The 25415-nt window shown below is 56.0% G+C and overlaps 1 protein-coding gene across 4 annotated transcripts; it reads left to right on the top strand.

Annotated features, from left to right (window-relative positions):
- The first annotated feature begins 2881 nt into the window (after nucleotides 1-2881).
- RRP1 (ribosomal RNA processing 1) lies at nucleotides 2882-16982 on the top strand. Of its 4 annotated transcripts, none has more exons than XR_015139403.1 (13): nucleotides 2882-3076; nucleotides 4963-5045; nucleotides 6440-6497; nucleotides 7999-8084; nucleotides 8507-8568; nucleotides 10143-10272; nucleotides 10368-10432; nucleotides 10600-10781; nucleotides 13583-13662; nucleotides 14309-14406; nucleotides 14520-15193; nucleotides 15414-15524; nucleotides 16462-16982. XR_015139403.1 is itself a non-coding variant. In XM_086333615.1 (13 exons), the coding sequence occupies exons 1-13, from the start codon at nucleotides 2944-2946 to the stop codon at nucleotides 16692-16694; spliced, it is 1341 nt and encodes a 446-aa protein (XP_086189741.1). In that variant the 5' UTR covers nucleotides 2882-2943; the 3' UTR covers nucleotides 16695-16982. The 4 variants fall into 4 exon arrangements, 2 of the variants coding, with proteins under 2 accessions (XP_086189741.1, XP_086189864.1); XR_015139445.1 differs by having other exon boundaries at nucleotides 7950-8084; XM_086333615.1 differs by having other exon boundaries at nucleotides 14520-14539.
- The last annotated feature ends 8433 nt before the right edge of the window (nucleotides 16983-25415 follow it).

Raw genomic sequence — 25415 nt, 5'->3', positions numbered from 1 at the left:
GCATCCAACTCAATAGACATGAGTCTGAGCTAACTCCGGATGATAGTGAAGGACAGGGAAGCCTGGCATGCTGCTCTCCATGAGGTCGCAAAAAGTCAGACTCTACTTAGTGAGTGAACAACAACAACCCCATCACCCTAATTGTGATAAGAGTGACTCATGGGCCTAAGGCGTTTGGGCCAACAACACAGCAGGTGCTGAACATCTGCTCTCCCTGTGGGAGTCTGGAATTTGGGTGTGTCTGGTAGAGGGTGCTGTGACCAGCTCATAATAACAACTCTGGGCTTTTTGTTTTTAACTTTTTAGCAGTGTTTCAGGTCATTCGGGAGACCAGGGATCTCTGCAGTGGAAGTGGACAGTGTTGACTACTGGACCACCAGGGAAGTCCCCTAAAAGCTCCAGACTCTGACCTCTAACAAGCTCCTTCTAACATTCAATGTGTTGTCATAGCTGTTTGCTGGGAAGTTAGGGGAACACGTGCTCTTTAAACCTTTCCCTGTGCTTTGAATCCTTTTGCCATAATAAATCACAGCCAAGAGCCTTCCTAGTGAATCAATGAATCTGGGGATCCTGGGTCCCCCTGACACATGACCCTTACTGAAAAAGGCTACTGAGGGGCGCTGTCCCGGAACAGGTTTGCGACTGCCTCCCCCTGCTCTGTGTGTCGCCTCCGCCTTTCTGTGTTCCAGGCCGGTCGCAGACCTACAGGGTGAACGAGGTCAGTGCAGCGTGCCCCAAGGGTGAGGGTGCTGTAGCCGGGGGCCCGCCAGGGCAGCAGGCCACTGCAGGTGTAGGTGATACTCGCGCAAACCCCGCTGTGACTACCCTCCCCTGGCATCATGGCGTTTTCTGATGCCCCTGGCCTGAACCAACATTCACTGGGGGCTTTCTATAATTCCACCACTCCTCTGTCAGTGCTCGCTGGCATTCTTTGCTAAAGAAGAGCCTTCCCTCAGCAGCCAAGGGTGAGCTACAGCACCTCTCCACCTCCCAAAAGGCGGGCAAATGCTGGCCTCCTTTTACTTGTCGGTAAATCCTGAAAGATGATGCTGTGAAAGTGCTGCACTCAATATGCCAGCAAATTTGGAAAACTCAGTAGTGGCCACAGGACTGGAAAAGGTCAGTTTTCATTCCAATCCCAAGGAAAGGCAATGCCAAAGAATGCTCAAACCACCGCACAATTGCACTCATCTCACACGCTAATAAAGTAATGCTTAAAATTCTCCAAGCCAGGCTTCAGCAATACGTGAACCATGAACTTGCAGATGTTCAAGCTGGTTTTAGAAAAGGCAGAGGAACCAGAGATCAAATTGCCAACATCTGCTGGGTCATTGAAAAAGCAAGAGATTTCCAGAAAAACATCTATTTCTGCTTTATTGACTATGCCAAAGCCTTTGACTGTGTGAATCACATTCAACTGTGGAAAATTCTTAAAGAGATGGGAATATCAGACCACCTGACCTGCCTCTTGAGAAATATGTATGCAGATCAGGAAGCAACAGTTAGAACTGCACATGGAACAACAGACTGGTTCCAAATAGGAAAAGGAGAACATCAAGGCTGTATATTGTCACCCTGCTTATTTAACTTATATGCAGAGTACATCATGAGAAACGCTGGACTGGAAGAAACACAAGCTGGAATCAAGATTGCCAGGAGAAATATTAATAACCTCAGATATGCAGATGACACCACCCTTATGGCAGAAAGTGAAGAAGAACTAAAGAGCCTCTCGATGAAAGTGAAAGAGGAGAGTGGAAAAGTTGGCTTAAAGCTCAACATTCAGAAAACTAACATCATGGCATCTGGTCCCATCACTTCATGGCAAATAGATGGGGAAACAGTAGAAACAGTGGCTGACTTCATTTTTCTGGGCTCCAAAATCACTGCAGATGGTGACTGCAGCCATGAAATTAAAAGACGCTTACTCCTTGGAAGGAAAGTTATAACCAACCTAGACAGCATATTCAAAAGCAGAGACATTACTTTGCCAACAAAGGTCCATCTAGTCAAGGCTGTGGTTTTTCCAGTGGTCATGTATGGATGTGAGAGTTGGACTATAAAGAAAGCTGAGTGCTGAAGAATTGATGCATTTGAACTGTGGTGTTGGACAAGACTCTTGAGAGTCCCTCGAACTGCAAGGAGATCCAACCAGTCCATCCTAAAGGAGATCAGTCCTGGGCGTTCGTTGGAAGGACTGACGTTGAAGCTGAAACTCCAATACTTTGGCCACCTGATGCGAACAGCTGACTCATTTGAAAAGACCCTGATGCTGGGAAAGATTGAGGGCAGGAGGAGAAGGGGACGACAGAGGATGAGATGGTTGGATGGCATCACCAACTCAGTGGACATGGGTTTGGGTGGACTCCGGGAGTTGGTGATGGACAGAGAGGCCTGGCGTGCTGCGGTTCATGGAGTCGCAAAGAGTCGGACACGACTGAGCGACTGAACTGAACTGAGAATGAATGGGGAGAAGGCAATGGTAACCCACTCCAGTACCCTTGCCTGGAAAATCCCATGGACGGAGGAGCCTGGTAGGCTGCAGTCTATGAGGTCCCTACGAGTTGGACACGACTGAGGGACTTCACTTTCACTTTACAGTTTCATGCATTGGAGAAGGAAATGGCAACTCACTCCAGTGTTCTTGCCTGGAGAATCCCAGGGACGGGGAAACCTGGTGGGCTGCGTCTATGGGGTCGCACAGAGTCGTACGCGACTTAGCAGCAGCAGCAGCAGCAGAATGAATGGAGCCAGAGCCCCACGCACTTGTCATTACGGGGCCTTGCCACTAGGAGACGGAGGCGTGCGACCCGGGAGAATTTGGCGCGGACATGTGACGTCACGCCGAGTGCTGGAGAGGCTGGCGCGGGTGTGTGACGTCACGCAACGCGCCCAGGCATAGCGGCGAGGTAACTGGTATCGTGGGGTCTCGGCAGGGTCGCCATGGGTCCGCGAGTAAAACTCCCGCCCGAAATCCAGCTGGCGCAGCGGCTGGCGGGGAACGAGCAGGTGACCCGGGACCGGGCGGTGAGGAAGCTCCGGAAATACATCGTCGCCAGAACTCAGCTGGCCGAAGGTTGGCGCGGGGTTGGCGGGATGTGGGCGGGGGGCGTCTCGCGAACCAGGCCGGGCTGGGGGCGCGGGGGCCCGGATTGGGGGCCGGTGGTCCGAGTTAGCTGACTTTCCAACCGCGTGGAGCCTCCACGTGGTCCGCCCGGCCGGGCCGTGGCGATGCTTCCGCCTACCCCACCGCTCGCGCTCCCGCCTGTTCGAACGCTTGGCCCTGATCCCCTTATCCACGCTGACTGATTTGAAGGTGCGCGGCGTTCTCGGCCGCTATATGTCCCTCTGCGGAGGGCCACCCCCCGCCCCAGCCAAGCCCCTAATCTATTTCCAGTTCAGACTTGCCTACTCTGGGAGCAGGATCCTGTCAACCCGTATATCCCGCTACCCCTGCTCCCCACTGTTGGGCACCATGTTTTTTCTCTCAGAGCGGCGTTTGTCGCTGTTGATAGTGTTTTCTTGTGTAATTGTTGGATTGTCGTCTGAGTTTCATGCAGCATACAGCTGTCAGAAATCACGCTCCTTAGTGGTTCTCAGAATGTGGCTCCATCAGCAACTTCAGCATCACCTGGACATTTGCTAGACATGTAAATTTGTGAGTCCCATCCAAGCCCTGCTGAATCAGAAGCTCTGGCAGATGGGCTGTGTATGTGCTTAGTCTTGTCAGCCATCTTCTACTCTTTGTGACCCTATGGGCCGTAGCCCACCAGGCTCCTCTCTGCATGGGATTCTCCAGACAAGAATACTGGAGTGGGTTGCCATTTCCTCCTCCAGGGGATCTTACCAACAGGGATGGAGCCCATGTCTCTTATGTCTCCTGCATTGGCAGGCAAGTTCTTTATCACTCATGCCACCTGGGAAGTCCAGCAATCTTTCAAGAAACCCGCCAGGTGATGCCATCCTATTAATAAAGTCTGAGAACCACTGCTCTGAAACTGCCAGCACATAGTTAAGAGCTCAGTCTATACTTGTTGGCTGATTTTATGTATCTGTCTTCATCAGTCAGTTTATATATTCGTCATTCAGTCCAGTTGCTCAGTCGTGTCTGACTCTTTGTAACCCCATGGCCAACTCCCAGAGCCTGCTCAAACTCATGTCCATCGAGTCAATGATGCCATCCAACCATCTCATCCTCTGTCGTCCCCTTCTCCTGCCTTCAGTCTTTCACAACATCAGGGTCTTTTGCAATGAGTCAGTTCTTCTAATCAGGTGGTCAAAGTATTGGAGCTTCAGCTTCAGCATGAGTCCTTCCAATAAATATTCAGGACTGATTTCCTTTAGGATTGATTCGTTTGATCTTCTTGCAGTCCAAGGGACTCTCAGAGTCTTCTCCAACACCACAGTTCAAAAGCATCAATTCTTTGGTGCTCAGCTTCTTCACGGTCCAACTCTCACATCTATACGTGACTACTGGAAAAACCATAGCTTTGATTAGACGGATGTTTGTCGGCAAAGTAATGTCTCTGATTTTTAATATGCTGTCTAGTTTTGTCATAACGAGCCTGAATGAGGAAATGTGTAACTTTAAATTTGAAAAGTGTGCCAAGCCCGGGTGTAACACTGGGTGATCTGTGGCCAACAGGTTCCCATGCGTAGCCACCATCCAGCCCAAGAAACTGTGACTCATTCAATTTTGAATCTGAAAAATGGAGCACAGTCTCTGATACTTGGAGATTCTCGGTAAACATTTATTGAATGAATCAAAGAACAGTTACCTGCAGGAGACCCTGCAGCCACTGGCCCAGCAGGTTCTGGGTTGGGAGGATTGGTTGAGAGCGAGGGCCAGGCGCCTGTACAGTAAGAGGACTTTGGTCTGATTCAGGCAGTCACAGTTCTCTGGCTGTTCTGGCACTGAAAGATGGTGTTCCTTTAGTCTGAATGGTCCCGTTTCTGGCGCAGGTGGTTTCACTCATGATGAGCTGCTGAAGGTGTGGAAAGGGCTGTTCTATTGCATGTGGATGCAGGACAAGCCACTGCTGCAGGTGAGCGCCCAGGAGGCTACAGAAGGCACCGGGGCCACAGTATCAGTGGGAGGGTGGACGAGCATGTTGTCAGCCCTCATTTTGCTCCAGCAGACGTACTGAGCGCAGTTTTATAGCTTTGATGCTATTTTTCCTTAAGGCCTGGAGGGCCATGGCCTTGGGTTAGGGAGGGTCTCACACTTGGTGAGTTGGGCACCATAGCGATGCTGGTGAATGCCAGGGTACATTGTGGCTGAAAATTGGGTTTTCTGGCTTTTTTTGGCCGGGGGTGGGAGCGGTTGTGGGCTCTTAGTACCCTGATCAGGACCAGGGATTGAACCCATTGTCCTGCAGAGGAAGCTTAGCGTCCTAACCACTGGACCACTGGAGAAGTCCCTGGGTTGCCTGTTTTGTGTTTGTCAGAGATGATGAGCTGAGTGCAAAAATGCTGGAAACCAGGGGACAGCATCCAAGTCTTCTGAGACAAGTATTTTTTCCTTTTTTCTAATTGTTTGGCCGCACCAGGTCCTAGTTGCGGCGTGTGGGATCTAGTTCCCTGACCTGGATCAAGCCTGGGCCCCCTGCATTGGGAGCATGGAATGGTCTTAGCCACTGGACCACCAGGGGAGTCCCTAGCCTTTTTTTCTTAATTGTCTTTTATAAAGATAGGCCTTATGTTTTAGAGCAGTTTTAGTTTCACAGCAACACGAGAGGAGAAGGTACTGCGATTTCTTACCTGCCACCTCCCCCCGTACTCAACACCCCCACGGGAGTGGGCCCTTTCTCACAATCCATGGACCCACCCAGCACATCATCAGCACCCAGAGGCCGTGAGGGTTGCCCTGTTGTACCATCCGTGGGTTGAGTACGTGTATCATGGCGCATGTCCATCGCTGTGTACCTTACAGAGTGGTGTCACTGCCCTCAAGACACGCCTTTCTTGGGGTGTGTCTCAGTGGGAATTGTTCACGCTTCGGAACACCCTGCGTGGTGAGGGTATTTAGTGAAGTTCAGAGGCTACACTGGGGCCCAGTGCACGAGGTGGGCTTGTACACCGAGGCGGCAGGCAGCTGCTAACCTGGGGGTCTCCTCAGCCCCCTCTCGGGTGGCTGTGTGCTCTCAGGCTCCTGCTCCCCTCCCCGCTTTGACTGTCAGTCTCCTTTACTGAGTGATGGTCTTTGGTCAGGAGGGCAGTCCCTGCCCCTGCTTTTTGTGGGGCTAGATGGGCATGGCCTTCAGGGGAGGCCTCTTCTAGTGGTGTGAGACTTCCAGACTCCAGGCTCGCTGGGCTGTGGGGCCCTGTGGAGCCGGATCGCACGATGAGTGAGGACAGTTAAGTTTCTTCCTGCCGCTGCTTGTCGCACAGAAGCCCATTTGTTCGGGGACTGAGGGCATTTGTCTTGTTTCCTGTGCAGGAGGAACTTGGCCGGACCATTTCCCAGCTTGTCCATGCTTTCCAGACCACAGAGGCACGTAAGTATCCTTGCCACGGTGAGCCCCAGCAGTGAGGCTGGATCCGCAGAGACCCAGCCCCTGAACACGAGGCCTGCGTTCTGAGGCTGGGAGCGAGGGCCCCATCCCGGCCAGTGTTTGCTGGTGCGGGAGAGGCTACTCTGCTTTCCAGCATGTGTTCCTCACTCACCCAGGACAGAGGTCTGGAGCTGTCCGAGATCTGGAGGGCTAATGCCTTCCATTTAGAATCTTGGTGGAAGCTGTGGAGTGTCCGCAGCTGACGGCGTGTGCTCCCTGCAGTGTGTCTTCCTGAGTCTTCTTTGGACCAGCATCAGGGATCCTCAGCCCTGTCGCCTGCCCTTTGGCATCACTTGTGTCTTTAGAAATCCTGATGTGTATGTAGACCCTGGTCCTGTTGAGCCGAGCTGTGGGGATGGGGCCCGTGTGCCAGCATCTGTGACCTCCCTACCCTGCTCCAAGGGCAGCCAAGGCTGGGCGGTCTCCCTGGCCTGGACCTTGGGACCACTGGGACCATTGCTGGTGGTGCCCTGGCTGTGTGGATAGGTGTAGTTCGGTTATGGTTAAGTAGCCAAAGTCATCAGAAGCAGGGGTTGTGCAGTTACAGACACTACTTTCTTCTCTTGGGAGACTCTCTGTACTGCATGTGAGGAAGTCCATTCTCTGTAAGTTTCACCTTTTAAGAACATGCAGAAACGTTTCCGTGCTCAGCATGAGGGCGGGTACAGAGCGTTCAGTTGGTGACACTTGAGTGAGGTAATGGATGCAGTTCTGTCCTTCACTGGGCTGTCTGACCAGCCCTCTCTCTGGGGATGCTCTGCAGCAGGCGATAGTGGTGGCCTTCATGTCCTGAGGTCAGGGCATCAGCAGGCCAGGATCCCTTCAGGCCTCTTCTCTGGGAGTGTGGATGGCCGTCTCTTCCTGTGTCCTCACGTGGCCGTCTGGCTGTGCATATCTGTGTCTTGAATCACCAGTGGCCTTTTCTCTTCATCGCCTCTTTAAAGACCTGTCTCCCAAGTATAGTTATATACTGAGGGTTGAGGATTAGGACTTTGGGGACCTGGTTGAACCCACAGCCCCCTGGTCCTGACATACCTGTTATTGGCAGGGTTTTGTGTTTGATCAGGTCAGTGGATCCAGTGGGGTAAGTGGTGGGGTGGGGTGTAGGTGATGGGGCAGGGGCAGTGGCAGTGCTTGCGTGGGGAGGTGCGGCCTGGGCAGCACCTCTCCTGCCAGGCCTCACCTTCTCTTTACGCTTGATGTTCAGAGGATGTGGCTATGGTTCAGGCTTGTGGCTGGGCTGTACTTTTCTTTCTGAGGTTCCTGAAAGTCCCATTTTTAAGGCAGATCCGCAGCACTGCTCTTAGCGCACTCAGGCCGAGGAGCCCCAAGGCCACTGCCGTGGGACCTCCTGACCAGGTTTCTTCATGGTCTCTGCTCTCCCCTGCCCTCCAGAGGTGGCTGCCGCTTCCCCCCAACCCTTCTGGTCTTGTCCCTCCCCCAGAGCACCTGTTCCTTCAGACCTTCTGGCAGACCATGAACCGTGAGTGGCCGGGCATCGACAGGCTGCGTCTGGACAAGTTTTACATGGTGAGGATGTGGCCCGCTCCCCGCAAGGGGCCCCACAGTGCTGGGCTGGGGAACAGCGCTCCGGGAGCCGAGCTCGGCGTCCAGGCACCTGGTCTTGGTGCCCCTGCCCAACAGTGGCGAGGGCAAGGCCCCTGAGGGGTGAGCACCGCGTGGCACAGACCTGTGTGTCTGGAGGCTTCGCTCCCGCAGAGGGGCTTCTTCTCGTCCTATTTTCACTCTGGGAACATCCATCATAGCCATCAGTCCTGGTGCTACGGTCACTCCCCAGCGTCCATCCTGCTGCTCCTGGGAGGCTGGCATCCCGGCCCGGGGCCCAGCCACCAGCCACTCTGGAGGGCCCATGGTGCACAGTGGGCACACAGATGGCAGGCAGCGGGGATGTCTGGGCTGGGCTGCTCACGGGGTCTCCTCCTGTGCCACAGCTCATGCGGATGGTCCTACGCGAGGCCCTGACGGTGCTGCAGACGCAGGGATGGGACGAGAGGTGGGTGCCGCAGCCGCCCGTGCTGCTCACACCCATTGCTGGGTGGTCTGTATCCTTCCAGACTGAGGGTCTGTGTTTCCTGGCTCACCTTAGGCCTCCCTAGCAACTGGCAGCTGGGTGGGCTCCTCCAGTAGGGCTGGGCAGGGCTCTGCTGGTCTTAGCTATCCCTCCCCACTAGTCCCTCCTGGAGACAGGTGGGCAGGGCTCCCTGGGCAGATGGGCGGGGCTACTGCTGCCTGGACCTGTCTGTCACCCGCGGCCCTGCGTCCTGGTTCCGCCAGCCAGCAGGTTTCCAAACCTCCAGGGGGCGGTCTGACATCACAACATAAAGTGAGTTTCTGCAGATTCATGTTTTAAAGTTTTTGAAATTAAATTTTTTAAAAAACTTTTTTTTTTAATGATAGGGGGGATGTGTGCTCAGTATAAAGAACCCAGAAAAACTTTTTAAAGACATTGAAAAGCAATTTTAATTCCAGCAGACAAGTATTTAAAAAAAATTTATTTTTGGCTGTGCTGCATGGGTCGTGGGGCCTCAGTTCCCCAACCAGGGTTTGAACCCCAGTTTGAACCCTGGCCATGGCATGAAAGCCGGAATCCACTAGGCCACCAGGAGACTCTGACAGTTACTCTTAAAATATGGTGGTGTTCTGTGTTTGGTACAAAAGGGGTGTGGAGTTGGGTGTGGAATTTATAGAGACTGCTTTTTTATTTTACTGAAAGTGTGTCCAAACATCCCACCTGAGTGTCCTGCCGCCACCAAATTTGGGGAGGGCGGGTGCTAGGGGAAAGGGCTTAGAAACAGCAGATTTTGAATTGATTTGTGTTTAAAAAGTGATGGTAAAGTAATTTATTTTTAAGCATAAGGATAATAAATCTAGGACCCAGATGTCAAAACAGCTGCCAGACTGGAAAGGGCAGCTTACGGCCCGCATCGCTGTAGGACTTTTCCATCTTCTGGATTACAGAGTTCAAGTCTTAGCCCTGGCCTAACCTCCAGCCAATAAAAAATCACCAGGAGTTGGACTGTAGTTACTGGAGCTGTTTTTCTACATTGAGAATGGCTGTGGGTAACTTGACTCCACGTTTAGGGCCAGGCTGCCTCTGGTTTTTAGTGATCTTCATCCTTAAAAATCCTGTGAAGGCCTGAGGCTGGCAGTGTCCCTCATATCAGAATTTAGGGCTCTGCTGTCTTGGTCGAGGGGAGGGGGTGGTGCAGGGTTTGCAGTGGGCTCAGTGGAAGCGATGGTATTACTTGTGTTGACTTGGGGGGTGTTGTTAGGAAGGTAGTTCCATCCTCGTTGTTGCTGGTAATTCAGCCTCAGATCCTTAATGAAGAAGCTGGTAGCCTCCCGTTGCCCTGTGTAAACAGCTAGTTTATCTGCTTTTCTGGCTCTTTTCCATTCTCACACATGTAATAGACTGAGGGTGACATTCGGTAAGTATGTGTGTGTCATGGCCTGGAGGAGAGGTCTCCGGCCCCGGCCTGGGTCACTTCTGGTCCAGGGACAGCACCCTGGTGTTGCTGGTGTCAGCGGCCCCTGGTGCTGCTGCCTGACTTGCCGCTTCTTCCCCAGACAAACCGAACGGCTGCTGGAGCTGCTAACGACAGAGATCCTGCACCCGGACAGTGAAGCCCCGAACGGGGTGAAGAGCCACTTCATAGAGATCTTCCTGGAGGAGCTGACCAAAGTGGGCGCCCACGAGGTAGGTGGTCGGCAGCTGGGCAGGGCGAGGGGGGCAGTAGCCAGGCTGCTCGGTGCCTGTGGCCTGGGAGCTGAGCCCCAGCCCTCTCCCTGCAGCTGACCGCGGACCAGAACCTCAGGCTCATCGGGCCCTTCTGCACGATCGCTGCCCAGACTCAGGAGTGAGTGCTGTCTCCCGCCTGCCTCCTCTGTTCTGTTGAGTCCCTGAGGAGCTGCCCTTGGAAGATGCCGTGTGCTCACAACAGTCCAGCGAGGTCCAGAGGCCAGCATGGGGAGGGGCGGGCTCAAGCATGGTCCATCCTGATGGCGGCTCTGTGTTTCCCCTCAGCTCCCTGGTTTTGCACAACATCGCTCAAGGCATCTTTGAAACAATCGTGGAGCAGGCCCCACTGGCCATTGAAGAGCTCATGAATGAACTGGAGGAGGAGGAGCTGTCAGAGGAGGAGGAGCTGTCGGAGGAGGAGGAGGAGGCGCAGGAGCCGGGCCTGCTGTCCAGAGAGCCCCCTAAAGGTGAGGACCGCACGCCCCAGGGTGACAGCCTGTCCTGGTCCCAGCCCGCGGTGGACCCCCACCTTCCTCTCCTGTCCCACCCCCTTGCTTCTGCTCTTACCCCTGAAGTCTGTTCTCGGTGCGGCAGCTGGGCTGACCTTGGAATAAACACATGTGCCGGTCACTCTCCTGGCGCCCACTCCATGGCCCCCGCCTCCTCACAACTCCCCAGGCTCTGTTCCTGTCACTGGGTATCCGCCCCGCCCCTGTGGGGTCTCTGCCCTCCGTCACTCCTGCCCTGCCCTGCCCACCGTTTAGAGTGCAGCCTCCCAGTCCCTACCCAGCTTGCTCAATGGGCATTTCCATGGTGGATCACTTTTTGGAATAAATCACTTAAAATTACATAAGTCACTTGCTCATCTTTCTGGCCTGTCTCCCACCACTGGGTGCCCAGCCCCACCCACCAGGGTGGGAGCTGTGTGTCCCTGATGTTGGGGGTGGGGCCCGGTGGATCAAGCTGGACGAGGGAGAGGGTATGAACAAAGAGTAGCAGGCAGCTCGAGTGAGCGTCCCCCTTGGAGACCGGGCCCGTGGGCCTGCGTCGACAGTGTCTGGTCCAGCCCGTCCACCTTGTGCTAAGTGGGTCCTTGGGGGCGCCAGCTAGGCTTCATGGCCGTGTCCTCGGGGGAACTGTGTGGTGGATCCTCGTGCCTTTAGGGGTGCGTGTCCTCCACCAGCTTCAGACTTTTCCACCCCGGCGTTTTGTTGTGGAACACACGTGACGTGAGGTCTACCAGCTTAGCCGTGTGTAAGTGCACAGCTCAGTGGCACTAAGTGTGTTCGCATTGTACAGCTGTCATCACTGTCCGTCTCTGGAACTTCTCATCTTCCCAGACCGAAGCTGTCGCCGTGCCTGCCCCTGCCCTGCTCAGCTCCTGGCACCGGGCGCCCTGTTGTCAGCCCTGTGAGCCTGCCTGTCGGCGTCTGTGTCTGTAGCAGCGGGCTCTCACAGTCTGTGGTTCTGTGTCTGGCTTAGCTCCCCGAGCCGCGCCGTATCGTGTGTGGGAACGCTTGAGGCTGAGCGATGCAGCATTGAACGTGTAGTCCGTGTTTTGTCCTGCGTTGGTAGGTGGAGTTTGGGGTTGCTTCCGTGTTTCTCTGTTGTGGTTAGTGCTATTATGAATACGGGTGTACGAATATCTGTTTGAGACCCTGCTTTCGATCCTTTTTGGTCTGTGCCCAGAGTGGGATCGCTGCGTCCTCGGGTAAGCCGTGCTTAACTTTCTAGGAACCGCCACCCTGCTCGCACAGCGGCGGCCTCGTGTGCGTCCCGGGCGGCAGTGCGAGAGGGCTGCGGCCCCCGAGCTCCATCTCCTGCCGCCTTTGGTAGCGGCGCTCCTCCTGAGTGCAGTGCTGTCGCCAGGGTTGCGGTTTCATTTCCCTAGTGACTGCGGGTGTCAGGCACCTTTTCATGCGCTTGTTGGCTCTTCACGTATTTTTGGAGGAATGTTTACTTAAGCCCTTGGCCCATTTTTTGAGTCATTGTTTTTTCATTGTGTTTTAGGAGGCCTTCATATGTTCTGGCATCTTCCCTAGTAGCTCAGTTGGTAAAAGAATTTGCCTGCAATGCAGGAGACCCTGGAGACGAAATGGCACGCCACTCCAGTACGCTTGCCTGGGGAACCCCATGCACAGAGGCCCTGGCGCTCTGCAGTCCGTGGGATCGCGGAGAGTCGGACGCTTGCTCTTTCCCGTGTTCTGGCTGTAGCTCCTCCCCAGGTTGTGATGTGCAGGAGTCTTCTGCTGTACGGGCGGTCTTCTTAACTCTATTCATGGTCCCTTGATGTACAGATTTGAAAGTTCTCATCAAGTCTGGTTGTCTTAATTTTCCATGTTACCTGTGCCTTTAGTCTAAGAAATTGTGGCCAGATCCAGTCTCCTGAGGCTTTTGCCCTATGTTTGCATCTGAGTTTCGCTGTTTGTTTCTTTCTTTAGGTCTTTGGTCCGTGTTGAGTTAATTTAGTCTAGCTTCTTTCTCTGTGTGTTGATGTCAGGTGTACTGGCACGTTTGTTGAAGGGACCATCCTTTGGCCCCTGGATGGTCCTGTGCCTTGGGGGGAGGTCATTGGATGGCAGGAGCAAGAGTTGATTGCTGCAGCCTCTGAGGCCAATGTCCTTGCTGGCGCCCCTGGCTTTCCCATTGGTCAGCCATCCCCCTCAACACTCTCCAGCCGTCCTGGACGTCCTTCCTGGCCCTCCTTCCCCTCCTCCTTGTCCTCAGTAGCCTGAGTGACCAGCGCAGATGGACCCAGGGGCCCACGGTGGCCCAGGGCCTGCCCACAGCCCTGCCGTGGTCATTCTTTGCCACACGTGCTCGCCCCTCAGGCCAGCTGGTGATCGAAGCTGTCCTCTGTAGGTGGAGACGGCAGGGCCCCAAGTGTCTGGTGTCCGCTCCCTCACCCGAAACGGCTCTCCCTGCTCACCTCTTAGTCCAGGCCGCCCCGTGGCCGGACAGCCCCCTTCCTCCTCCTCCTCCTGGGGCTCCTGGCCTGCCAATCCTGCCTGAGGTGCCCCTTGTTTTGTCAGCCCCTCCCGGTTTCACTGGAAGTGATCAGGCCCCACCGCCTCTGGGACGGCTCTTTGGTTCCCTGTCTGTGGAGGCACTGCTGCCCTGGGGCAAGGCCCTCAGCGCTCCTGCCATCCCACTGTGAGCTCCTGAGCCCAGCTGTGGCCCTGGCAGGCAGAGTGCCTGGGCCCCAGGTTGGGCCTGTAGCTCCCGCGGTACTAGGCATGTCTAAGTCCGTGGGGCCCTTCTGTTCTAGGTTCGGTCTGCAGGACTCAGCGCCCCCTGGACCAGCAGGCAGGAGATGACGATGAGGACGGCACCAGCACTGTCCTCCAGGTGTGTGGCTGGGTCTGTGGGCTGAGCTCTCAGCTCTGCACGTCAGGCAGGGCGGCATCTGTCCGCCTGGGACTGGGTGGGAGGCAGGGACCCCGGAGGCTCGACTGTAGAACACAGACTGGTTGAAAGGGGAGTTGGGGACTGGGCCCCGGGAGGCTGAGCCCAGGTTTCCCCGCTCGGCAGTCACCCCGCCTCTGCTCCCGGCCCCTTCGGATGCTGGGGCCACTGGGGTGGGACATGCTGAGTGGGGCCCTTCCAGGTCCCCATCGGAGCCTGAGCTCAGCAGACAAGATCGGGGACTTCAGGTGGATTGGACCCGTAGGGGCCTTCCTAGTCAGTGTCAGATGTTGATTACTTGATGAGTTAATAAGATTTTAGATGTCTTGGGCTAAATTCACCAGATTAATTTTGCTTGTTCCATCCTGCTCGTTTTGACGTGGCTCCCGGAGGACTTAGAGTTGTGCAGAGGCTCACCATGCGGCCCCTCATGTCCGCTGGGGCCGGCGTCTGCCGGGTGGAGGCCGGTGTGGGGGCACAGCGGGGGCATCGGGCGGCTGAGCGTTGGTCCTCCTGCTTGTTCCCTGTGGGTCTCCTCCTGGGATCCCCTGGGGGCTGACAGCCTCTGCGGCATCTCTCTGTTGAACAGTTCGACTACAAGGCTGTTGCCGACAGACTGTTTGAGATGGCCAGTCGCCAGGACACCCCTCCGCAGAACAGGAAGCGCCTCTACAAAGTGATCCGGAAGTGAGTGCCCTGGCCCTCTGCTCCACCCATCTTCAGAGATGGTTGGGAGGGCCTTCCCTAGGGGCGACCCCTCCTCGTCAGGCGCGTGGTGAGTGACTCTCTCGTCCCTCCAGATTGCAGGCCCTCGCAGAAGGTGAGCACTGGGCGCCAGGCGCAACGGCATCTCGTCCTCCCAGGAGTGGATCGGGCCATGCGTGCTCACCCCCCGGCACCGGTGGCTGTGGGGAGGCCAGTGGTGCTAATTTCGGGGAGGCTGCTGCGGGCCTGTGCAGCTCTCGTCCTGGTGAAGCCCAGGGGTTCTCAGGGCTGAGTGTGTGGGGTGAGGGGTGGCTGGCCCGAGAACCTGAATTTCTAGCAAGTTCCCTGGGCCGGCCACACTGCTGCCTGTGGTGCAACATACGACTCCACTTCTTGGCGTGTGGCTGGTGGAGCTGTATGGCTTGTTCTGAAAGACAGCTTCCTAGAAAGCGTAAGATTGAAGATGTAAGTGTTTCCCCCAAACATTTCATTATGAAAAATTTTAAATACGTGCAAAGTCTCAGGGATTCTACGGTGAGTAGTTAGATTCTACTATCAGCGTTTTCTCATCTTTGATTTATCATATGTCTACTCCCACCCCTCAGTCAGAGCATACTTTCTAAATATTCCATGCTGGGGCAGTACTTTCTAGGTGAAGTTACAGACCACGTGAACATGGGGTTCGTCTGGTGGGTTTTGACTGACATACGCTTGTGTGACCCAAACCCGTCAGTATTCTGAAGGATCTTCTGCCTCTCCCCAGCTAAGTGTACGTGAGGCAGAGCGCAACGCGTTCAGCGCTCCACGTGGGCTCTGCCAGACAGTGTCTGGCAATGCCCTGTGAGCTGCCCTTGGCCGTGTGGGAATCAGACCAGGGCTCCTTGCCCAAAGCTCATGGCTGCGGTGCTCGTGGGGTGCTGGGGGCCGTGGAGGCACGGACCATAAGCACCCTGGCCTGCAGCCTCCTGAGCGCCTGCCTTGGTCCGCAGGCCTCTTCCCTGAACCTGACATCCCAGAAGAAGCATACCGGAATCCGCGGGGCGGGAGGCGGGTGAGAATGAAGAAGCGCTTGTCCGGATCCCAGCTGCAGGACAAGACAGGTAGTCCTGGTGGTGCTGGCTTCGTTACCCGTGTTCTATTCCCCCCCGCTCCCCTGCTCGTGTGACTGCAGCCTGTCTCCCTCTAGACGTGACTCCCTGCCTCCCTCCCCAGCCTGCTGCAGGCCTCCCTGCCCCACCCCCGACTGCCCACGTGTCCTGGAGATGTGGCACCCTGGCCCAGACGCCCTCGCAGTCCTCCCCATTCTCCTTCCCTGCGGCCTGGTCTGGTGCCTCTTCCTGACCCTTTTCCGTCTTTGGTTTGACCTGCTCCACGCCTCCCCTTGCTCCTCTGCAGCATCCTTAGGAACTCCCTTGATTTTAGAGGCTCCCCCCCCTCCCCCGTGCTCTCTCCTTCCCACCCTTCTTGCTCCTTTCCCCTGCCCCTTTCCCTCCCTCCTCCCCTCCCTACCAGCTGTACACAGGCCAGTGGCTGGAATGCGACCCGCCCTGTGAAGGGCCTCCATTCACCCCTGCACCAGCCCAGGCCAGTCCTGTCCGGGTCCATTCGTGCCAGGCTGCTCTGCAGTCTGAACGTCTTATGCGCCCACACCAGGCTGGGCCCTGGATGCCACTCACAGCTGTCGCGTTGACTGAGCTCCAGCCCCACCTTCTCAGCAGCCCCCCCGCCCCTGTGCACTGAGCCTGGGCCCCCCGTCCATCTCGTCTTCGCCCACGTCCCTCTCTCCCGGTCCTGTCCTCACTCTGGTCGTCCTAAAGGCCCACTTCCCGGCCAGTCTCCGTAGGTTGTGTGCCCACCTGGTGGCTGTGGACCTCCCAGTCTCACTGATGCAGGCCCCTGGGTGGCTGACTCAGGTCCATTCCCAGCGCCGTCATGCTGAACACTGTTCAGCCTGCCACCCGGGCCCAGCACCCCAGACAATCTCAGGAGTCAGAGCCGACCTTCTTGATGCTTCGTTCATTCAGCCTTGTGTTTCAGGGAGACATGCAAAGGAGGCCTTACATTCAGACTCGAGCCCAGGATCCACGAGGAGGAGGCGGCGGCAGAGAGCAGGCGGTGACCCCCCTGTGCTCCGGGAGCGGCCTGGGGGCCATGGCGGGAGAGGGGCCCCCAGGAGGCAGCGGCGGCCTTGGGTGGGGGCCAAAGCAAAGATAGCCGGTTGCCAGGAGCCAAAGGCAAAAAGGAAGCGGACCCCAGAGGGCCAGAAGTGACATCTCCCAGGCCCCCTGGGAAAATGAGGGGACAAGACAGTTGGGCCGGGTCCCCGAGACTCCAGAAACTGACTGCTCCCCAACTTACTGTGTCAAGAGGCAGCCGAGGCCAGGACTTACGGGGTCAGGCCCTCACTTGGTGCCCACGTTCCAGAAACACTGCGGCTGTGCTGACCTCAGCCAGGCCTGCAAAACCTGGGACTGGAGGCCCCCACAGACACCCTCCTTGGGCAGGAGACTGGCGACTCGGCTGGTGTTGATAAATAAACGTGCCACGTGGTGCCTACACGCCGGTCCTGCCCTGGTGTGGTTTCACGGGATGTCCAGTCGCATGGCCTGGCAGGTGCCCGGCGGTTTTGGTGGTGTGCCCCCAGAGCCTGTTTGCGTCTTCCTCAGACCCTGGAGACGATGCCAAGTGTTAACAGTGTCGTCTGCACATGTACTTCATCAGCTCGGGGTGAGAGCTGACAGTGCTCTGTGCTTTGCGCCAACCTTGTCACGTGGGTGGGAGGGTCAGCTCCCCACCCACCCCTTCTCTGTGACCTGGAGGCAGAGCTGGGCCTGAGGTCCCACGGGCATCTGCCCACCAGGCCCCCTGCTCCTTTCCCCTGGGGTTCAGCTCCTGGCCCGAGCCCTGACTAGACAGGAAATAGAAACAGGATGCAGTGCAGTATGGGCTCGGGGGGGCTTCCAGGTGGAGCTGTGCCCGCAGCAGAGGGCTGCCTGGGTTTCAGGTGGGTGTCTCCAGCCGGGCTGGCCTCTGCCGGGCCGAGGTGTGAGGCTGAGCCCAGCGAGAGGCCCAGCTTCGGGAGAGCCCATTGAGGCTGGAGCTGAACTTCAGTTTACAAAGCCCAGCTGTGTACAGGCTCGTGCCCCCAGGAGGAGGTCCCCAGGGGCCCCCTTCCAGTCCATGTCGGGGCAGGCGGTGGGGAGATTGGAGGGGAGGGGAGTGTTAAGTCCCCAAGTTCACGGTGCTTCTCTCCCCTGTTGACAGAAGTAGTCAACAGTCTGTGATAGGAATAGAAGAGTTTTATCTGAGCCAGACTGAGGACTGGAACCCAGAGGACAGCCTCTCAGAGGGCTGAGGCGCTGCCCCAGAGAAGCAAGGTTTTCAGCACAATTTGTTTTTTGGCTGCCCCACCTGGCCTGCAGGGTCTTCCCCGACCAGGAACTGAACCTGTGCCCTGTGTGTTGGGAGCTCAGAGTCCTAACCACCAGACCACCAGGGAAGTCTTCCGCACAGGTTTATGTCTTGTCAGAACAAAAAGTACCAAGTCAGGGACACTTTCCTTCACGGTTTCAGAACCAGGCCCACAGGTGCACAGTGAGTCAGCAGGGCCTTGGCACCTGGGCAGGAGTCTTAGGGAAGGACTGGTGTCCCAGGAAAAGAGGCGCTTAATCTTTAATTTTTACTTCTCGTGACTGTGCCGTTCTCTTCGATCATTAAAGCGCAGTCACGGTGTGTGTTGGATAGGCCACTGTCAGACTGCTGCAGTTAGCATAAGACGCAGGTCAACTCCTGTACAAGCCAGAATGTCCTCCCCTCACCTCAGTGGGTGAACACTCCTGTCATCTCCACAGAGCAGCTTCAAGAGACACAGCGCTGGCAGCAGGGCTGGCTAAGGGGCTGCCCGACTGACGCCCTCAGGTGTCACTTCCTCAGCAGGGACCCTGGGAGGGAGGGAGGTCCTGCTGCTCTTGGCTGTTTTGTGGGTGCAGGTGGGTATGGGTTTCTGTTCAGTGGAATTCCTTTGATCAAAAAGTAAGGAAGCAACCGTCATCCCTGCAGAAGTTTCTGGGGGGAAGAAAAAGCGTCATGCCTGATTGCAGTTCTCAAACCCCGGCCCTCCGTAACTCCGTCAGCACCCTGCTCCTGTCACTGTTCCAGGCCAAACTGTACCACCGCCTCCTGTGTCTTCAGGATCCTTCAACTTTAACCACGTTACCTCGCTGTGGGTGCTGGTGGGCGGTGGGTCACTGTCTTTCTGAAGGGCAGTGTTTCTCCAGTGTTGGGAAACATTCCCATTGGGCAAGATGGGTAAAGATGCCAACCATTGTTCCTGGAAAACTTGTGTTCAAAAGGGGGCATTGTTTTTATTTTCCCCGTGTATCATTTCCCCCCCGCCCCCCTTTAAAGCACTTTATTGAGACGTGATGAACGCACCATCAAATATTTCTGCCCCTGAGGACGCCTGGTCCCCTCCCAGCCCCCACCCCACCCCCACCCTGACCCCGACCTATTTCTTGTGCTGATTTCTCCATTTTGGATTTTCAGATGCGGGGGATCCTTCAGTGTGTGGCTTCCTGCAGTGTGTGTGTCGTTCACGCACACTGGGACGTGTGTCAGAACTTCATTCCCTTTGGGGCTGAGTAGTAAATACTTCTGTGCAGATCCGCCGTCGGGTGGGAGCATCCCAGATCTCATGTGCTTTGTCCCCGGATCCTGCCCAGTCTGCAGAGTTTCTACCCGCCTGTGTGTGCGTGTGTCCAGTCTGCAGAGTTTCCACCTGCCTGCGTGCGTGTGTGTGTGTGTGTGTGTGTGTGTGTGTGTGTGTGTGTGTGTGGAGAGAGGGGCGGATCTTGAGAAAGTGGCCTTCCCCCTGGGGCTGACAGTGTTGTAGAAGGGGCTCTGAAATTCTGGTACTGTTTCTCATCAAACTACTTACTCACTAATCTCCTGTGTCAGGGGCTCCTGGTTCCCTGTCTAATCCAGTGGATTATATGTACTCCATTGATGTACTGTACTCCATCCTGAGCTCAGTCTCCAGTGGGAAACTTGAGGCCGGCTCCTGAGACCCTTTCCCAGGTGCTCGCTCCCTACCCCTCATTTCGGCAGGAAGCCCCAGCCCTGGGAGGAACTGCTGTGGATGAGGGTCTCCTGGGGCCGCTTCTATTTTATTGAGATTTATTTTATAACCAGTTAAAGGATGCAATCCAGCAGTTCTTAGTGTATTTATAAGGTTGTGCATCACCACCTCGGCCCCTCTTAGGACATCTTCATCGACCCCCAAAGGAACCCTGTGCTCAGGGTTTCCTTACCCTTGGGGAGGCTTTAGGTCCAGTGGTTATTATTGATCACCAGACTAGGAAGTTCACTTAAGTTTTTTGGAGCAGCCGGGGTCTAGAACAAACAGCCCTGTGTCTGAGTGACCTGAGAGTGTCAGGTAGTAAGCGTGTTTTACAGCTTTGTGGTTAAACAGCCCCATTACGGTTCTCTCCCCGGGAGATTGGACAGGCTCTGGAGCATGTTCACTAGTGGTGTCTCCGGGACCCCCTTTGTGTGTCAGTACCTGTGGACGCACCTGGAACTTTGTCCTGCTAGGCAAGGGTGGCAGCCGTGTGGGTTCTCAGCTGCCACCCAGGTTCACCCGGGTTGAAGTCTGTTCTCATCCTGGCCTGCTAAGGAGGGTCCAAAACAACAGCCCAGAGTTCTTAAAGTGCTTACATCAGCCCATGGCTTGCTCGTCAGACTCTCCCAAAACTCCCTGTGTTGTAGCTGGAGCCAGGCAAAGTAATACTGTAACAGGAGCAGCGAGCAGTGGGGAGCTCTGGCCTGGGCTGAGTCTAAAGGTGGGGAGGAGGGGGGGATGAGGCCGGGTCTGCATCCCAGGGGAGGGACCAGCCAGAGCTGTTTGGGACACACACCCTCCACCCCCCGAACCCCACCCCCACCCCCGCTGCAATGGGATGGAGTGGGCTTGGGGACAGACCCGCCAGCAGCCAAGCCTGGGTCCTGGTCCGCCCTGGAGTGTCCCCATTTGCTCTGGGCCTGTGTCCTCTGTACGCGGGGTGGGGCTGCTGATCTCAGGTGACTTCACAGAGCATCCCTGATTCGTGGACTGGCCGGTCCTGAGGGAGAGGCGATGGAAACCAGCTTTACCTCTGTCCTTTCCCGGGAGGCGGTCACCCTAGTCAGGGTTTGCCCAGTGTGGCGCAACTGCTCCAGCGCTGAATCACCAAGCCACACCGAGGATGGGAATTGGGCGGTCTGCACAGTGGTTCTCCGGTGAAGTGGCCACCCCGCCCCCGGGACCTTGGCTATGCGGCGCCCACATGCCACCTGGTGACCTAGGTCACCCTTTCCCCTCCTTCACCTCACTTGGGGGGGGTCTAAGCTATGTGATTTCCAGTTTTGACGTTCAGTGTTTTGGGAAGCTGTGCTCCCCAGCTGGACCCAAGGCCTTGAGGTGCCCCTGGCAGCCTAGCTCCCCACCCCTCTCCACAGCCATCCTTCCTGCCTGTTTCCTGCCCTGTCCCCTTGCCCTTTTCCTGCCTAAATGTTTACTCAGTCCTGCAAGAGACAGCTGCACTCCCTCATGAATTACTGCGAGTGTGGCATGAAAACAGCAGCCTCGTAGGTCAGGGGTCTCTGGGCTGCCGAGCTCTGTCCAGCTCGCTTCTTGCTGGCAGAATTCAATCCTTTGCACCCAAGATTGAGGTTGAGGTTCCTTCACATTTTCTTGCTGGCTGTCAGCCAGACTGGCTCTGAGCTCCTCCACTGCCCACAGCTCCTGGCCACGCACCCACAGCTCCTGACCATGGGCCCACAGTTCCTGGCCACGTACTGGTGGCTGGCAGGAGAGAGCCTCACGTTCTGACTTCGTCCCGAACCCCAGCTCATCTGATGAGGTCAGGCTCACCGTGCTGGGGGAGGGATCTGCAGGTGTGCACACCCTGGGGCGGTGGGGAGGAGGTCGCGACCAGGGTAGCATCCTGGGTTGCCTGAGATCCAAGGCCATAGGCCCCATGTCCTCTTTCTCTCCTAAGTCTTACCCTCAGAGCCTGACCCAGGAGCAGAAGATTCCTGCCCCTAGAGAGCTGCTTGCCCTGGGAGCTTTGCCAGAGAGTGAAAGGATTAGAGAACACTGCAGTGCTGGGGAGGCGCCCTTCATGCTTCCCGGCACTTGAGCAGCCTGGGCCTTGCCTTGGGGTGAGTCCCTCCAGGGAGGGGGTGGAGGACTGGCTGGCTGGTGCCCACCTTGACAGCCCTCCCACTGTGAGGACAGAACGTCTTGCTCTTGCTCTCACCTAAGCACTCCGTGAACCCCCCCGAGAGCAGGCTCCCTACCCTCCAGGCCAGGTCCTTCTTCTGGAGCCCCGTCCCCTAAAGCCAAGTTCCCATACTGAGTTTATGATTCATCTCTCATCCAAAACTTTACCCCCTTTCTGTCCCCTCTGACCGCAATCCTGCACTAACTACCCTAGTCAGCCAGTCAGGTGACTGAGAGTACTCTTGGCGATAACATCGTGCAGGTACTTAAATTGCTACTGTAACATGGTCTTTAATGTACACATCATCCAGGCAGTTTCTCCAGGGCAAGATGAGCTCACAGACCCCTGAGCCATGGACCACCTGAAACCTCCTGCCTCCCGAAACCACGTCTCAGAAATGTCTCGAGACAGTGATTCACCCCAGCTGCTCTGCTCTTCCCCTAAACACATTCCCCAACCCAGAGACCTGGTGGAGGTGGATCCCGGCTTGTCTCCCCTCACTGGCTTGGCGCCTGCAGTAAACCCTAACTCTGCTGCAGCTGTCGGCGTGCGGCTTTCTGTGCCCAGGGCACTCAGCTTGGCTGCACTTCTCTCAGCAACACGGTTTCTAAGGAAACGAGCCTTCCAGGTCAGCCCGACCAGCTCTCACTTTCTCACAGCTCCTTCGACTTGGCGCCAAGCAGATTCACCAGGACCCCAGTCCAAGTCTGGGCCTCTGCCTCCAGCCCCTTTCCCTGGGGAGAGTGGCCTCAGCTGCTCTCAGGCCAAGGAGTTTGTGCTTTGGGCTTTTGGCATCGCAGTCTGTGTCTGTTCTTTTAATTTTTTTTTTGGTGGAGGGGTTGGTTGCCTGCCATGTGGCATGCAGGATCTTAGTTCCCCAACCAGGGAGTGAACTTGCCTCCTGCAATGGAAGTGTGGAGTCCTAACCACTGGGCCACCAGGGAAGTGCCCCTGGCCTTTTAATAACTAAGTAAATTCTACCTTGATGTGAATTGAAGATGTGGTTAAATTTCAGAAGTGGGGGGCTTTTGGATTCAGAATGCATTAACTCCAGAACCTAGACACATGCGGGCTTACACAAGGGAGGGGTTCCCAGGCTTGCCCCTGAGGATTCTGGGAATTGTCTGGCCTCAGGTGAGGTCACCAATGGTCAAGTCCTTTGTCCTCAGACCTGTGTGGTTGGTGTCCCCTCATACCAGGGTTCCCGCGCCCTTGACAACCCCCACTGGGGAAGGTCTCGAGCTTGCAGCCCAGGCCCCGAGTCTCATGCTGCCCTGACCCTCCGCTGGCCAGAGGAAGGGCCTCACCCTGACACCCACAGGCCGCAGAGCCTCTGGGACCACAGCAGTGATGGAGGCATCGAGCGGGCTGAGTGAAGAACACCTACAGGCTCCCTCTCTAAAGGGTCAGCACTCGCAACAAAGCGAAGAAACACAGTGCAGTCAGGGCCGTCAGCTCTGCAGCTGAGTGTTGTTGAGGACACATCAGGCCTGACTGTCCCTCCCTCTCCCGAGGCCCCCAGTCCAGGACTCAGGTAGGTTTTCTGACTCACCCACCTCCCCGTGTGGGCAGCGCGGTGACAGTGATCAGTCGGGGGCCTGCTCCTTCTGGGCTATGTTCCTGCCTATTTGACATGAGCATTTTCCTCTCTGGCTGGAAGCAGCTGAGAGGCCTGGTGAGATTTTATTATTTTGTTGTTATTTTTCCTTTTCAAAGAATTCCTTTTCAGAAAGTCCTGGTGACATTCATGCATTTCTCTCTAAATGAGAGCAAAGTCCCTGCCTGTCTCCCTCTGAGTAACGACCCTGTGGAGTCTGAGCACGTTCCAGAAGGTTCCAGGAAGGAGGCGGTGAACTGACTCTGGAGAAAAGGCTCTTGGCCAGAAGCCAGCTTCAGGCCAGATGGGTCCCTGAGGCAGTGAGGCGGCTGCACCCAGGTCTCTGGGAACTGTGAAAGCGCCCGTTTCTGCATGAACTTGGGGCCTACGCAGCCCAGGGGACTGTGGACCCCAAGTTTGCCTGTAGGGGGTCTGGGGGACATTGATGGCTTGGAGTGGTTTCTCATCTGTGTGACTGATGGGAGAAAGGAGGGAGGCGGGCTGGGCTGGGAAGGAGTGGCTGCTCGTTGGTTTGGCTGGGGACCTGCTCCCACCTGGCTCCATGGGAGCCCTGGAGCAGGGCAGCTACGAAGTTGGACTGTCCTGAGGCCAGGCCAGCTGGTTGGGGGAGGCCGCCAAATCTGACATTGACCGTGGAGCTGGGGTACAACCTTGATGAGAACATTCAAGGTGTTGGTGTCTGGTAGCCTGTTCCCACGAGTCTAGAATGTGGTGGGGTCCTCAAGGCCCACAGTTTGCAGGATCCTGTCTAAAGAATGAATCAGTGGGGCAGACTATGAATGATTACAGCCCCTCTTTATAATCATTCAGAATTTCAAACAGGACATGAGCCCAGTGGCCCAAGTGACCACCCAGGCTTCAGCAGTGGAGTCAGGCCCCTGCCCCCAGGGATCCTGGTATCACTGCCGTGGGCTCCCCAGATGGGGCTCCTCATACAGCCAGACTCTGTCCTCATGGAACCACACTCTAGAGGTAGAGACCGTGGGTCTTGAGACAGTAGAGGGAGGAGAAGGATCAGGTGTGGAGGGTGAAGGGTGGTCTTCTGAGGCCACCTTTGGGCAAAGCCAGGAGTTGAGTGGACATTAGGAGCAGAGACCCTGAGTGGGGACTGTGCCTGCTGGTGGAACAGGAAGGAGGCTGGAGGGCTGGAGGGTGAGCTGGGTGGTAACGGGGCAGTCACAGGGCCACCTTAACAAGTACAGCAGACAGGGGCTCGGATGACAGGGATTTATCTTCTCACAGCCTGGAGGCTGGACATCCAAGACCATGGTGTGTGCAGGGCTGGTTCCTCGTGAGGCCATCCCTCTGTGCCTGTCCATGTCCTGACCTCCTTCCCGTAAGGACACACTCATCTGGAGTGAACACCCACCCTAGTGACCTCATCTGGCCTCAGTTGCCTCTTTCCACAGAGTCACACTCTGAAATGCTGGGAGTCAGGATGTCAACACGTGAATTTGGGGGGACACATTCAGCTGGTGGCAGCTGGTGGTATCTAAGGAGTGTGCCCAGAGGTGTGCAGTAACCAAGCCTTAATAAGAGAGAGAGGGTCTCTCCTGCCTTGGCAGTGATTTTGAATGTAATTAATAATCTTAAAGTATTTCTCAATATCCTTCTGTTGATTGTCTTTTCTCCTTCATGGTAGGAACAAGATGGACACTTGTAGATTCTAACAGAAAACAGAAGCCAGTTTATTTTGTGAAACTCACGTGTCAACCAGACCACAAGGCATCTTGTGAAATTCGTGGCCTGTTTTAAACTCTGCCAAGCTCAGATTTTATTTCCAAACACCAGCCAGTGTTTGCATGAGGTGGAAGGTGGGGAGAGTCTCCCTGCTTCTCAGAAGCCCCCAGCAACTCCATCCCAGCGCAGGCAGCACAAGACGAAGTGGCGGCAGACGCTAGCTTTGTGTTGAAGTCAGCTCAGAAAGGAGGGCGGGGAGGGGACGGCCCCCCAGCCTGCCCACTCATTCTCCCTCCATTCTTGTCACACTGAGCCTGAGGTCATGCCCGGCGTGCAAACTCTGACCCCAGCATAATGTCAGCGTCCTTCCGCTCTTGGTGCTGTGTCACTAACTCCCCCAGCTCTTGATGGCACAAGGTGAGAGGTGATGG

This window comes from Bos grunniens, chromosome 1, assembly GCF_055505025.1.
Source record: "Bos grunniens cultivar Pamir isolate PY7600 chromosome 1, Bosgru_T2T1.0, whole genome shotgun sequence".
In the NCBI taxonomy this organism is placed as follows: Eukaryota; Metazoa; Chordata; class Mammalia; order Artiodactyla; family Bovidae; genus Bos; species Bos grunniens.
The sequence above is the reverse complement of the archived record's forward strand: the minus strand, read 5'-3'. Positions and strand labels throughout refer to the sequence as shown.

Coding starts and splice junctions, on each gene's coding strand:
- RRP1 (XM_086333615.1), top strand. CDS start 2,944: ATGGGTCCGCGAGTAAAACTCCCGCCCGAAATCCAGCTGGCGCAGCGG. Junction 3,077..4,962: donor CAGAACTCAGCTGGCCGAAG/GTTGGCGCGGGG, acceptor TTTCTGGCGCAG/GTGGTTTCACTCATGATGAG. Junction 13,663..14,308: donor GCACCAGCACTGTCCTCCAG/GTGTGTGGCTGG, acceptor TCTGTTGAACAG/TTCGACTACAAGGCTGTTGC.